Below are 13,534 nucleotides of genomic sequence, written 5' to 3' on the forward strand. Positions count from 1 at the left end.
AAGTTCTAAATGCCTGGGGGGAAGAGGGCAATCACTGAGAATCACTGCAATGTGTAAATTAATGATACATAAATGAAAAGGAATATAAAATATAAAATCCTTACGCTAAAGGAAATCATAATTTAGGCAAGTCAATACCATTTAAAAAAATTTTTTTAAAGATTTCATTTTTTTATTTGTTAGAGAGAGAGAGCAAGCGAGCACAAGCAGAGGGAGCAGCAGGCAGAGGGAAAGGGAGAAGCAGGCTCCCTGATGAGCAAGGAGCCCAACATGGGACTCGATCCCAGAACCCTGGGATCATGACCTGAACCGAAGGCAGATGCTTAACTGACTGAGCAACCCAGGCACCCTGGAAAAAATTAACTTGATGAACACACAGGTAGCAAATAATTCTCAAAATGGCCTGGAGTAGGTCTAGACCAGGAGCTAGAAGTTGATAAATAGGTTCCCTTCACTGGAACAAAATGGAGGAAGACATTACATAAGGGGAAAATAGCAAACCTCAGGGAGTGGTGACCTTGCCAGGCCACATTCTGAGCACTTTGGGCGTACCATCTAATCTTCACAGTAATTCTATAAGGTAGCTCCAGATATTATTCACATCTTGCAAATAAGAAAATGCTTTGGAGAGCGATCGTACAACCTGACCAGACCACAGAGATCCAAGTAGCTGAGCTAGGACTTAACCATGCCGGAAGTTAATTTCTGTAATGCCGGTCCTAAAAGGCTACCAAAGTGTTTCATTTCTGCCTTGCCCTTTACAAAGCCCATCATCTAACAGGTCATTCTACTTCAAATTGCTCAAGTAGATTTCCAACTCCAGGTTTTTTGCTGGTAAAATGTTGAATGAATTTTATGATTGCCTTGTTTATAAACCGTTCATTGAAGAAGAAACTAGAGTCTAATATTTGATTGGCATGGTTAGTTATGGCCACCAAATGCTGAGTTCTTTGGCAAATACCTTAAACTTCCTTGCAAAACCCAATCTTAAACAATCATCCAGCTACTCTATGCTTGATCCTGGATAGCTAAACCCTTTTAGTAAATCTAATACACAAAAAAGCAGAAGGTACCCATCATAAACCCATGATCATTAACCTCATCTGAGTCCTCAGTACTGCTAGCAGCCTTGCTATATTTTTCTAGTTAGTTCAGTCTCTCAGTTTGAAGGGGTATTTCAAATCTTCCTCTCCTTGGACACCTCCACGCCCCCTTCACTCACCTATTTTTCAAGAACTGAGTTTCCCTATATTACTTAAGGGAAATGGAAGCCTTCATAAAAGAGCTTTTGCAATTTTCTACCAACAGAGCTAAGTATCTGAATGAACCCATACCTGTCCTTTCCTCTGATGGAGGAAACATCTCTGCTGTGGGGGTGGGAAGCCCTATCTTTCCATGTGCTTTGGCACCCACAACCTAAGACTTTCTCAAATATCCTAGACAGTTGATTATCCTCTTCATATCTACAATCTTTCTCTCAATTAAATCCTTTCTCTAGGAATTAAAATGTGCTTCCAGCATTCTCATCCTAATAATAATAATGAAAACTTAATAATCTCCAAATATGTCTCTTGACCCCAAAATTCCGCCCCCCACATCCTCTTCTTACCCCCTAGCAACCATCTTTCTCTTAACTGCCATTCACAGCTGAACTCAGGAAAGAGTTGCCTGCTGTCAGAATCTTTACTTCCTCATTTCCATTTACTCCTCTAACAACTCTGGTCTGGCACCACCCCATACTAGTCCATTAACGGCCCTTAAGAAATAACTTCCCTATCACTATGTCCAATTGGCACTTTTTTAATTAATTATTTTTAATTTAAATTCAATTAATTAACATATAATGTATTACATGTTTCAGAGATATAGGTCTGTGATTCATCAGTCTTATGTAATACCCAGTGCTCATTACAACACATACCCTCCCCAATGTCCATCACCCAGTTACCCCATCCTCCTCCCCCCTACCCTCCAGCAGCCCTCACTTTGTTTCCTATGATTAGGAGTCTCTTATGGTTTGTCTCCCTCTGTGGTTTCATCTTGTTTCATTTTTCCCCTCTCTTCCCCTATGATCCTCTGCCTTGTTTCTTAAATTCTACGGATCAGTGAGATCATATGATAATTGTCTTTCTCTGATTGACTAATTTCGCTTAGTATAAGACCCTCTAGTTCCATCCACGTCGTTGCAAATGGCAAGATTTCATCTTTTTGATGGCTGTGCAATATTCCATTTTATATATATATATATAATATATATTATATATAGATATAGATATAGATATAGATATATAGATATAGATATAGATATATGCGCCACATCTTCTTTATCTATTCACCTTCCAATGGTCACTCTTGACCTTCATCTTAGTTTCCCTCTAAGTGCCTTTGGCCCTACTCCTGCCTACTGGAAATCTTCTTTCCTCTTGTCTTCTGGGACACTACTTGCTTGATTTGCTGTTTTCTTTCTAGCCATTCATTCTCTGTTGTCTTTGCAGGTTCTTCCCCTTCTACTCCAACTGTAAATCCTGCATTTTTCTCAGGACTCTGTCCTAGAACCTGTCTTACTCTCTACTTTTTCCCTCAACGGTCTCATCCACCTCCATGGATTCTGATACTACCTCTATGAGAATTACTCCATATTCATATTTAGATTTATGTTACTATGACGACATACCTGCATATGTGCAACTGTTTTCCCAAAAGCTTTTCTTTCTTTAACGTAATTCCTGGTTTCTTCAAACATGAATTCACTGGCTGAAATTGCCAGGTCAGCAATCACTAGCCTTTCCTATAAGCCAAAATTAGGTCTTATGAATCATTCTAATTCCACAAGTGATTTTCACAAGATTTCAATGATGATAAATCTCATAAATAATCTTTATTAAACTCCTAAAAATTAATTTAATTCTATAAGAAAATGCTTCCACAGATTAATAAGAATATTTTGACATATCCATAATAATTCTCTAAAACAAATCCTTTAATTAAAAAAATATATTTTTTTTACAGATTTTATTTATTTATTTATTTGACAGAGAGAGACAGCCAGCGAGAGAGGGAACACAGGTAGGGGGAGTGGGAGAGGAAGAAGCAGCGTTCCAGCAGAGGAGCCTGATGTGGGGCTCGATCCCAGAATGCCGGGATCATGCCCTGAGCCGAAGGCAGACGCTTAAGGACTGCGCCAACCAGGCGCCCCACAAATCCTTTATTTTTATAAATGACTGTCTCTACTATATATAGATATATACGTAATTTATTTCATTCCTTCTCATCATTCATCTATGAGAAGAGAAATATGAAATTGTTCATTTTTATTTATTGATCTCTGCACATTACATGTCCTCATAGATAGCTCTGTGAAAATCAACATCTTGAAGGGTACAGGTTAAATTCTGTCTATTAGTGCAAAAGTATCCACAGTTTAAATCCATCTTGCTGGTGATTTCTATATTCTATCTCGGTGGCAGTGTTTCTAGCCTTGTCCCCAGTTTCATGTTTAGCCCAGGCTGTGGCAAACGCACCTACACTCATATGCTGGCACGTGAGGCTCAATGATCGCTCAGCTAGCACACTCCAAAAACACACGTCTGTGGGCTGACCTTATGTGGTATGAACTCAACAACTTTCCCCTTTGATTCTCAGGTATTACAAAAAAATCCTGCCAAATGTTTTGGCTGACAGCTCCTTATAGGGAGCTAAGAATTCTTGAATTGTAGTTAAGAAGCAAAATCTTTCTAAAAGGGTATCACAGTTGTGAAATACCTAATTTCCCTACTCACTTATAAGCTTTGATTGGGTATCTCTGAGTTTAGTTATTTACCTATCCAGCCTACAAAACTCAGGGGCTTTTTGTTTTGTTTTGTTTTTTTGTTTTTTTACAACTTCAAGTTATACTCAAGTGACTGGCTGTATCACAAGTTTTATACACATGAATTTATATAGTTCTATGTTATTTAATTCATTAACTAATCAAAAGATGGAATCTTTAATAATTCTGACCTGTGGAAGCTCTTGCATGAGGTAATAGAAGCCTCTATTCTCTTCTCCAAGTAGGGCACTAGCTGGCAACCGGACATCTTCAAAGAATAATTCTGCAGTATCCTAAGGGATCACACAATTAAGTACAGAATTATTTCATTTAAATCTCCCAACAAACCAACGAGGTGATGACTATTTCCATTTAAGAAAACAAAACCAAGAACAAAACAAACTGGAAGCCAAGCTGGAGCGATTAATAACTGCAACGAGGATGTGGTAAACCAGGGATTCAAACCCAAATCCACATGATTCCGAAAACTTGTGACTTTCTCACTATAACACACTGTCATTCTAGCTCCAATCTTGTCCAGTTCTGTATGTACCAAGAGCTAAGGGTTTCTAATGCATATTAAGTAAAACATGTTTTTCTTTTTTGGTAATGAAAAAACTACCAGATAATTGTCAAATAATAGAAAAATATTTTCTGCTCTTATTTCATAATTTTCTTCAATTTAATAGAAGGTCTATTAACATACAATTAATTTTGCCATTACTTTTTTTTTTTTAAGATTTTGTTTATTTATTTGACGGAGAGAGAGACAGCAAGCAAGAGAGGGAACACAAGCAGGGGGAGTGGGAGAGGAAGAAGCAGGCTCATAGCAGAGGAGCCTGATGTGGGGCTCGATCCCAGAACGCTGGGATCACGCCCTGAGCCGAAGGCAAAGGCTTAACGACTGAGCCACCCAGGCGCCCCTATTTTGCCATTTCTGAAGCAGATACTCAAAATATCTTGATTCACTTCTGTTGCTGAGCAACAGAAAGAGATACAGTTAGATAAATGGAATAAATCTCTTACCATTTCTGAAAAACGTATTTTAGGAATTTGGCATAAGAAGGTATGATCTGATATACATATATCAAGCTTATAGAACTACATAGTTCTATAGGGCATAATTGAGTAAACTCAATTATTTATAATTAATAATTTATACTGTGACTTACCTGGGCTTTTAGTCCCATTTTTTGTAGCTTTTGTCCCTTGATAAATCCTTTCATTCCATTTTCCACCAGAAAAAGACTAATGCCATGGGCAGGAGAGTGAGCCTCACGATTTGTGACGGCCACTACAATCACAACGTCACTTAGCCACCCATTGGTGATGAATACCTGCAAACCCCAAATATACTGTGATGTTCCACAATAAATCAGGTCCACGTATAAGTCATAACTGGAGAATAGTATATTCAAGAAGACTAAACCAGACAAGACAGGCTTTATGCCTCTCTTTGTACTCTACCCAAGTATCTTCAGTGTTAATATCTGCAGTGTTAATAACCTACATGAGGTTATTAAAGAGCAAAAGGAAAAGAGCCCAATGCTTCAAAGAATGAAGCCAGTACATTTTCATTCCACAATTAATCCATGATTTATAAATAATAATGAACAGAGCTTATTATGACCTTTCCAAATTAAAACAGAATTAATTATCTATAAAAATGATAAAATGATAAACTGTATTTTATTTATTTTTAAGATTTTATTTATTTGAGAGAGAAAGAGACAGAGAGAGCACGAGAGGGGTGAGGGGCAGAGGGAGAAGCAGACTCCACATGGAGCAGGGAGCCTGATGTAGGACTCGATCCTGGGACTCCAAGATCATGACCTGAGCCGAAGGCAGTTGCTTAACCAACTAAACCACCCACGCATCTGATAAATGGCATTTTAGAAAGAAGTTGCAGATGAGAAAAAGGAATCTGTTTTAAATGGCACTACACTATAAGAAGAATTATGTTCTAAAATCCACAAAGAAGCGGCACCAGAGTGGCTCAGATGGTTAAGCGTCTGCCTTGGGCTCAGGTCATGATCCCAGGGTTCTGGGATCGAGTCCCATGTCAGGCTCCAAGCTCAGCCGGAAGGCTGCTTCTCCCTCTCCCTCTCCCCCTGCTTGTGCTCTCTCTGTCTCTGTTTCAAATGAATGAATGAATGAATGAATGAATGAATAAAATTTAAAAAAATCCACAAAGAAATAATGGGAAATAAGCCAATGATATTACCCTTGTCTACATGATAGTAAGTGAAGGGGGACATGGTTACAAGTGACACAGCAATCAAAGACCCTCAACATCTCTCTGTACGAGGAGATCCTTGAGGGAAGGGACTATCTCCTACTCATATACCTACTGTCAGTGCCTAGAGTCGTGTTTGGCATATAGAAGGCCTTCAAGGGTATTTGCTGAATAAATGAGAAAAATGTACTCTTGAAAATAAATTGTATACATCATGGCAAAACTATTTTTTCTACAATGTTGCTCCATCACACCCCTTGCTCAAAAACCTTCAAGGTCTCCCAGTTTCATAATGGCCACCCGTGTAGGTGCCATAGTTGAATTGCCGAAATAGTGCCTTTTTGTGTGTTTTGAATCACATGTCCAGGGATTAGTGCCTGTATGCGCTAAATCCATGGCCTCAGACATCTATCAACAGACATTATTATAGATGAAAGACAAACAATGGGATGAAAGGAAGGGAGGAACTGTTTACAGGGCAAAAACTGTTCACTTTAATACTGATTTCAATTTGGTAAAATCAAATGGAGTTCTCCAACAGTTCTTCTTGGACATAATTACGAAAAAAGGTTAATAGATTCCGAATCATTTCTGCAATAGTCTGACAGAAGGTGAGTATTTCCAGCATGACTGATCTCTTTGTATAAAATTATAACAGAATTCTCTTTGTAAAAGGACGTTCTCAATTTCTTTCCCTAATCATGACAAAATTTTTAATAGGGCTGGGATTATCCCTACTGAGGGCCATCACTTTTTATTTTTTTATTTTCTGTTACTGAATGCTTATAACATAAGCTCATTGTACATGCTACATAGATGGTAATATTGTGATAAAGGAAAAGGGGAAAAATCCTCCATGAGTCCATCATAAAGATAGCATTATGAATTTCCTTTCTGGTATTTTTTCTTTTAACATAGTTGAGATCTATATGCATTTTCACTTAAATGTTAATATGGTCTTTTCACTTAATGTAATTATTTTTCTAAACCATTAAAAATTTCATATCGATGCTTTAATGGGTGCATATTAGGTCATCTTATTGATGTACTATATTTACTTACTTATTCCTTTACTTTTGCTTCCTTTCAATTTTTTGTTATGTCTAATAGAGATCTAGAAACAGTCAGTGGTGCTTTCCTGGGTGGTTCGCACAGAAGACTTGTGTAGAAAGCTGGAGTCATAGGAGAATGGGTTCCCATTCCACTTTTGACCAAATAGCCTAGTCTTCCGTGGCCCTTGGTGGGCAGTTAAGTGATCATAGACTGGAATCAGCACATACTTATTATCATCCTTAGGACAAATAATTTAGACTAAAATTCTTTTTTTTTTTTTAATGATTTTTTATTATATTATGTTAGTCACCATATAGTACATCCCTGGTTTCCGATGTAAGGCTCGATGATTCATTAGTTGTGTATAACACCCAGTGCACCATGCAATACGTGCCCTCCTTACTACCCATTACCAGTCTATCCCATTCCCCCACCCCCCTCCCCTCTGAGGCTAGACTAAAATTCTTAAAGTATGTTTGGAAAAATACCAGTGACTCAAGATAACCTATGAAGAGAATTTCCTAGGGCATAAGACATACTATATCCAACTTTTAGAGGTTCACAACGTATATCAGCATATCAAAGAGTGGGAAGTTGCACACATTTTCCAAATTTATTTGACACCACAGATACTGTTTTTCTGTACAACTATGAAACTAGACTATGGAATGGTCTTTAGAACTGGGCTACTCAAAATGTGTTCTTCAGACCAACGTCAGCCCACAAACTGCTGCTAGTCCTTGACAGTGTAAGCACGGAAATCAAGAGTGTCTACAAAATTTTACAGCAATTTGACAGTGTAACACTCAAACTTGTGATTTTGTAAATGCGACGGTATTAGTCTAAAACTAATTAGAAATTTTTAAAAACATTTCAAAGAAAACACACATAATTAGTTCTTCAACAGGCTTTGAAACAATTTTTGGAAAGACCTCCTTAGTGTAAATGATAAACATCTTTCCTTCACTTAACACTTGGTCAACAATAAATATTTGCTGAATTTATACCAGACTCAGCTTTAGGTAAATAAAATCCTCTGCGATCAGTAATATTAGATTCTAAGGGACATATTTACTCCTAAGCCTGCCTGTCACCTTAATTGGAAGGCTTTCCAATTCCATCTGGGTTGATGTGACTCTCAGAAGGATTGAAGGGCTCTCAAATTCTATCAAAGATATCTTTCTCTCCTAAGAACTTTGGAAACTCTTCTTGATATTTATAAGAAAATCTTATCCCCAATTTTTCATGACTATCAAGTTTACTAACTATTGTGTGTCTCATATTTGGACAATACAAGCCCTTCCTTCCTCTTCTGTGGCTTGATAAGGGCTGTTTGGAAGCTAAGACATCTGCCATATTAGCAAGGGGAGCATGCCAAATGGAACATAGAAGAGGCACAGATCTCATGTAGTACAAATGTTGCAAATTTCTTATAAAACAAAACAGCTTACGTAAACTCAATCTTCCCATGAGTCCAAAGATCTGAGAGAATCAATAACAATCAGTAAGCGTTGAGACACTGTTAACTCATGGCATGACTCAGGATAGAAGGGCTATGGAAGCCTCTCTTTACACACCTTGCTTCCATTGAGAATCCAGTCACTTCCATCCTTTTTAGCATTTGTTCTTATTCCTTGCACATCACTGTAATTGGAAAAAGTGAAGAATAATGAAAAGAAATTCATTTGTTGGTAAAAACTGAATTATCAAAAAGATCTTACATAAGTATGTCTATAATGTGATCATTCCAACTGTTTATACCATGATAAAAATTGACTAATATTAGAGATGTTCACACAAATGCACTGAAAAATCACATCTGATGTATCATATTCTAAACCACTTATACAAATGTATATGGTTAAGATTACATAAACTAGCCAGCTTTTATAGAGCATAAAAATTCCAAGTAGCATTCAAGACCTCCAAATTAGACTCAGATGACATCTCAAAGCCCACTATATTAGAGATTATTTGCCACCATGTACCTATCTGCCTCCGTTCACCCTGGTTCCTTCCCCTATCTCTATTGATCAAAACTTAGCTATTTAATCACTTCTTTGCCATTTGGCTAAGATCAAGTGTAAAACTTAGCTATTTAAAAGACTATGTCTCAAATGCTTCCTCTAACAAGACTGCTCTAAAAGTGGGATAGATTATTTTTCAAAAGATAAAATAAACAAAGATTCACAATTGAAATATGAAAAGTACAGACAATATTCCAGACCAAAAAAAAAAAATTGAAAACAATTTTACCTCCCGGAATAAACACTTCTAAAATACACCTTTCCATCATTTTTTCAATGGAAACAGATACAAACATGTATGTATCTTTATAAAACTGGAGCCATACGTATGCTTTTGACCCCCAAATAATATCTAATGCTTTTCTATAAGATCATTTTTATCATCGGCATAGAATTACATTGTATAGGTTTATCATGATTTTTTAAAACAATCTATTTAGGTAGTTTCCAATTTTTGTAAATGTCTTACAACGAATACCATCATGTATAAAGAATCTACATCACTTATCCTAATCCTTGGGACCTGTGAAGTGTTACCTTATATAGAAAAAGGGTCTTGTAGATGTGATTAATTTAAGGATCTTGAGATGGGGAGCTTACCTTGGATTATCTGATGGATGGACCTTAAATGCAAATGTCCTTGTGAAAGAGAGGCAGACGGAAGAGGAGGGGCAATGTTATCAGAGAGGCAGGTTGGATCGATAAGATCACAGGCCAGGAATGTCTCAGACACCAGGAAATGGAAGAGACAAGGAATGGATTCTGCCCTAGAACATGTAGAGGGAGGGCAGCCCTGCTGACACCTTGATTTGGGCCGATGTGTAATGATTTTGGATTTCTGAACTTCAGAACTGTGAGAGAATAAATTTCTTTTTAAGCCACCAAGTCTGTGGTAATCTGTTACAGAAAACATAGGAAAATAGCACACTCTCTTAGAGCATTCATCTTGAATTTCGGTGATTAATTAAAAAGATCTTATCTTTCTTGCCCACCTCACTCACAGACTCAAACCTTCTGAGGACATGCTGTATATCAAGGTAATATACCCTTCACCAAGCATACTGCTTTGCCCAGAACAGGCACTAAAACGGGACACGTAGGCGGATCAGTCAGTTAAAGGTCTGCCTTTGGCCGAGGTCATGATTCCAGAGTCCTGGGACGGAGTGCCACACTGGGCTCCTTGCTCAGCGGGGAGCCTGCTTCTCCCTCTGCCCGCCTCTCCCCCTGCTTGTGCTTCTTTCTCTCTCTGACAAACAAATAAAGAGGTCTCAGGCTGCTAGCCTTAGAAAGTCCTGATTACAAGTTTGGCTTTTGGTTGGCATCTGTGAATTTGGGAGAAGGGTTCCCACCATTCCCAGAACAGATAAGAGTAATGCACTATACCTAAACTGTTTGAACAAATAATGGTTTATGCTAAACACTTGTTTTTCTTCTGGGAATCTCAACTTTTGTCACATGCTAGGTGAACAGTGTCTATGTGACCAACTTCCAATAAAATTCTGGGCACTGAGTCTCTAATGAGCCACCCTGGTAGATAACATTCCACACATATTCTCACAACTTGCCACTAAAGGAATTAAACAAGTCCTGCGGAACTCCATTAAAAGAGAGCTCTTAGAAGCTGCTCCTGGTTTTCTATGAATTTCAGTCCATGAGGCTTTTCTTTTTGCTGATTTTCTTTGTATTCTTTCACTGAAATAAATTACAGTGGTGAATACAATTAGAAGCTGAATCCTGTGACTCCTCGCAAATCACTGAACCTGGAGGTGATCCTGGGGACACCTGACATTGGAAACAAGGCCACCTGTTTAAAAGATGAGTTAAATGATGAAAACATATAGTTTGGCTTTCAGTAAAAGGAGAGATGATTATAAAGAACATTTTAAAGCTGCGTGCTATTGTATTCTAACATAACTTTTATCATAAGTCAGTATGAAATATTAGTTCCTAAAGTCTGTACATGGCTTATTAAAATAATTCTTCTATATAGGGACATATCAATGGTAATAAAGGTAATGATACAACTCTGTGGTTTTAAAAAAACTTCTGAATGGTGAATATGAAATATTAAAAATGGTTTTAAAATATACCACTTAGTATTACCAAGAATTCAGACCCTCACTATAACCCTATTAAATAAGTTATCACTGACACAGACATGGAGGCTCAGAGATTTGCCCACAATCACAGAATTGTTATCAGAATACCCTGGACCTAAGGCAGTCATCATTCTCCAGAACACATCACCTATTAGGCCATAAAACAAGTTTCAACAAATTCAAGGAGATCAAAGTCATACCACGCACCTTTTTTGACCATAACACTATGAAACTGGAAATCAACCATGAGAAAAAAATCTAGAAAGAGCACAGATTCATGGAGGTCAATAACAATGAATGGGTCAACCAAGAAATCAAAGAAGAAATCAAAAAGTACACGGAAACAAATGAAAACACAACAGCCCAAAATCTTTGGGATGCAGCAAAAGTGGTTCTAAAAGGCAAGTTTACAGCAGTACAGATTTACCTGAAGAAGCAAGAAAAATCTCAACTAAACAACCTAACCTCACAAGGCGCTAGAAAAAGAAGAACAAACAAAACCCCAAACGAGCAGAAGGAAGGAATAATAGAGCAGAAATAAGTGACATAGAAACTAAAAATAAAAAACACAATACAACAGATGAATGAAACCAGGAGCCGATTCTTTGAAAAGATCAACAAAATTGACAAACCTCCAGCCAGACTCATCAAAAAAAAAAAAAAAAAAAAAAAAAAAAGATGACCCAAATAAACAAAATCACAAATGAAAAGAAAAATAACAACCAACACCACAGAAAACACAATTGTAAGAGAACCTTATGAAAAATTATATACCGACAAATTAGATAACCTAGAAGAAATGAATAAATTCCTAGAAACATATAACCTACCAAAACTGAAGCAGGAAAATTTAGAAAATTTGAACAGACCAATTATCAGCAATGATACTGAATCAATAATAAATAAAACCTCCCAACGAACAAAAGTTTAAGACCAGTCAGCGTCACAGGCAAATTCTATAAAACATTTAAATAAGAGTTAAAACCTACTATTCTCAAACTATTCCAAAACATAAGAGGAAGGGACACTTCCACATTCATTCTATGAAGCCAGTATTACCCTGATACCAAAACTAGATAGACCCCCACAAAAAAGGAGAAAGAACTACAGGCCAATATCTCTGATGAACATAGATGTAAAAATCCTCAACAAAATACCAGCAAAACCACTGGGTGGCTCAGATGGTTAAGCGTCTGCCTTTGGCTCAGGTCATTATCTCCAGTTTCTGGGATCAAGCCCCACATTGGGTTCCTTGCTCAGTGGGGCATCTGCTTCTCCCTCTGCCTCCCCCCCCCCCGCCGCCCCGCTCATTCTCTCTCTTTCTCTCTAATGAGTAAAAAAAACCTTAAAAAAAACCCCAACAAATCCAACAATACATTAAAAAAATCATTCACCATGATCAAATGGGATTTATTCCCAGGATACAAAGGTGGTTCCATATTCAAAATCAAACAATGTGATATATCACATCAATAAGAGAAAGGATAAAAACCATACGATCATTTCAACAGATGCAGAAAAAGCATTTGACAAAGTATAAAATCCATTCATGATAAGAACTCTCAACAAAGTAGGTCTAGAGGGAACATATCTCAACATAATAAAGGCTTTATATGAAAAACCTAAAGTGAACATACTCAATGGGGAAAAAACGAGAACTTTTCCCCAAGGTCAGGAACAACACAAGGTTATCCACTGTCACCACTTTTACTCAATATAGTATTGCCACAGCAATCAGACAACAAAGAGAAAGAGAAGGCATGCAAATTGGTAAGGAAGAAGTCAAACTTTTACTATTTGCAGATGACAGGATACTATATACAGAAAACCGAAACAACTCTACCAAAAACCTATTTGAACTGATAAATGAATTCAGTAAAGTTGCAGGATACAAAATCCATGTACAGAAATCTGCTGCATTCCTATACACTCATAATGAAGCAGCAGCAAGAGAAATTAAGAAAATAATCCCAGGGGCGCCTGGGTGGCTCAGTCATTAAGTGTCTGCCTTTGGCTCAGGGCGTGATCCTGGTGTTCTGGGATCGAGCCCCACATCAGGCTCCTCCGCTGGGAGCCTGCTTCTTCCTCTCCCACTCCCCCTGCCTGTGTTCCCTCTCTTGCTGGCGGTCTCTCTCTCTGTCAAATAAATAAATAAAATCTTAAAAAAAAAATCCCATTTACAACTGCGCAAAAATAATAAAATATCTAGGAATAAACTTAAGCAAAGAGTTGAAAGACCCGTACTCTGGTGAAAGAAATTCAAGACAACATGAAGAAGTGGAAAGAGTACTCCATGCTCATGGACTGGAAG

The 13,534-nt window shown here is 37.6% G+C and overlaps 1 protein-coding gene across 3 annotated transcripts in view; it reads right to left on the bottom strand.

The window, feature by feature from the left end:
• The window catches only part of ACADL (acyl-CoA dehydrogenase long chain), a 40,104-nt gene that overhangs the window by 17,494 nt on the left and 9,076 nt on the right, over positions 1-13,534 (bottom strand). Inside the window, exons 5-8 of one of the 3 annotated variants that reach the window (XM_026492036.4) lie at positions 8,675-8,741; positions 4,981-5,145; positions 4,000-4,101; positions 2,675-2,788 (exon numbers count right to left, since the gene is read on the bottom strand). In XM_026492036.4, the coding sequence (XP_026347821.1) occupies positions 2,675-2,788; positions 4,000-4,101; positions 4,981-5,145; positions 8,675-8,741 (448 nt within the window). The remainder of the gene's footprint in view (positions 1-2,674; positions 2,789-3,999; positions 4,102-4,980; positions 5,146-8,674; positions 8,742-13,534) is intronic. The other 2 variants (XM_026492037.4, XM_044381201.3) reach the window with 2 other exon arrangements.

The sequence above is a fragment of the Ursus arctos genome, unplaced genomic scaffold (genome assembly GCF_023065955.2).
Source record: "Ursus arctos isolate Adak ecotype North America unplaced genomic scaffold, UrsArc2.0 scaffold_1, whole genome shotgun sequence".
NCBI lineage: Eukaryota > Metazoa > Chordata > Mammalia > Carnivora > Ursidae > Ursus > Ursus arctos.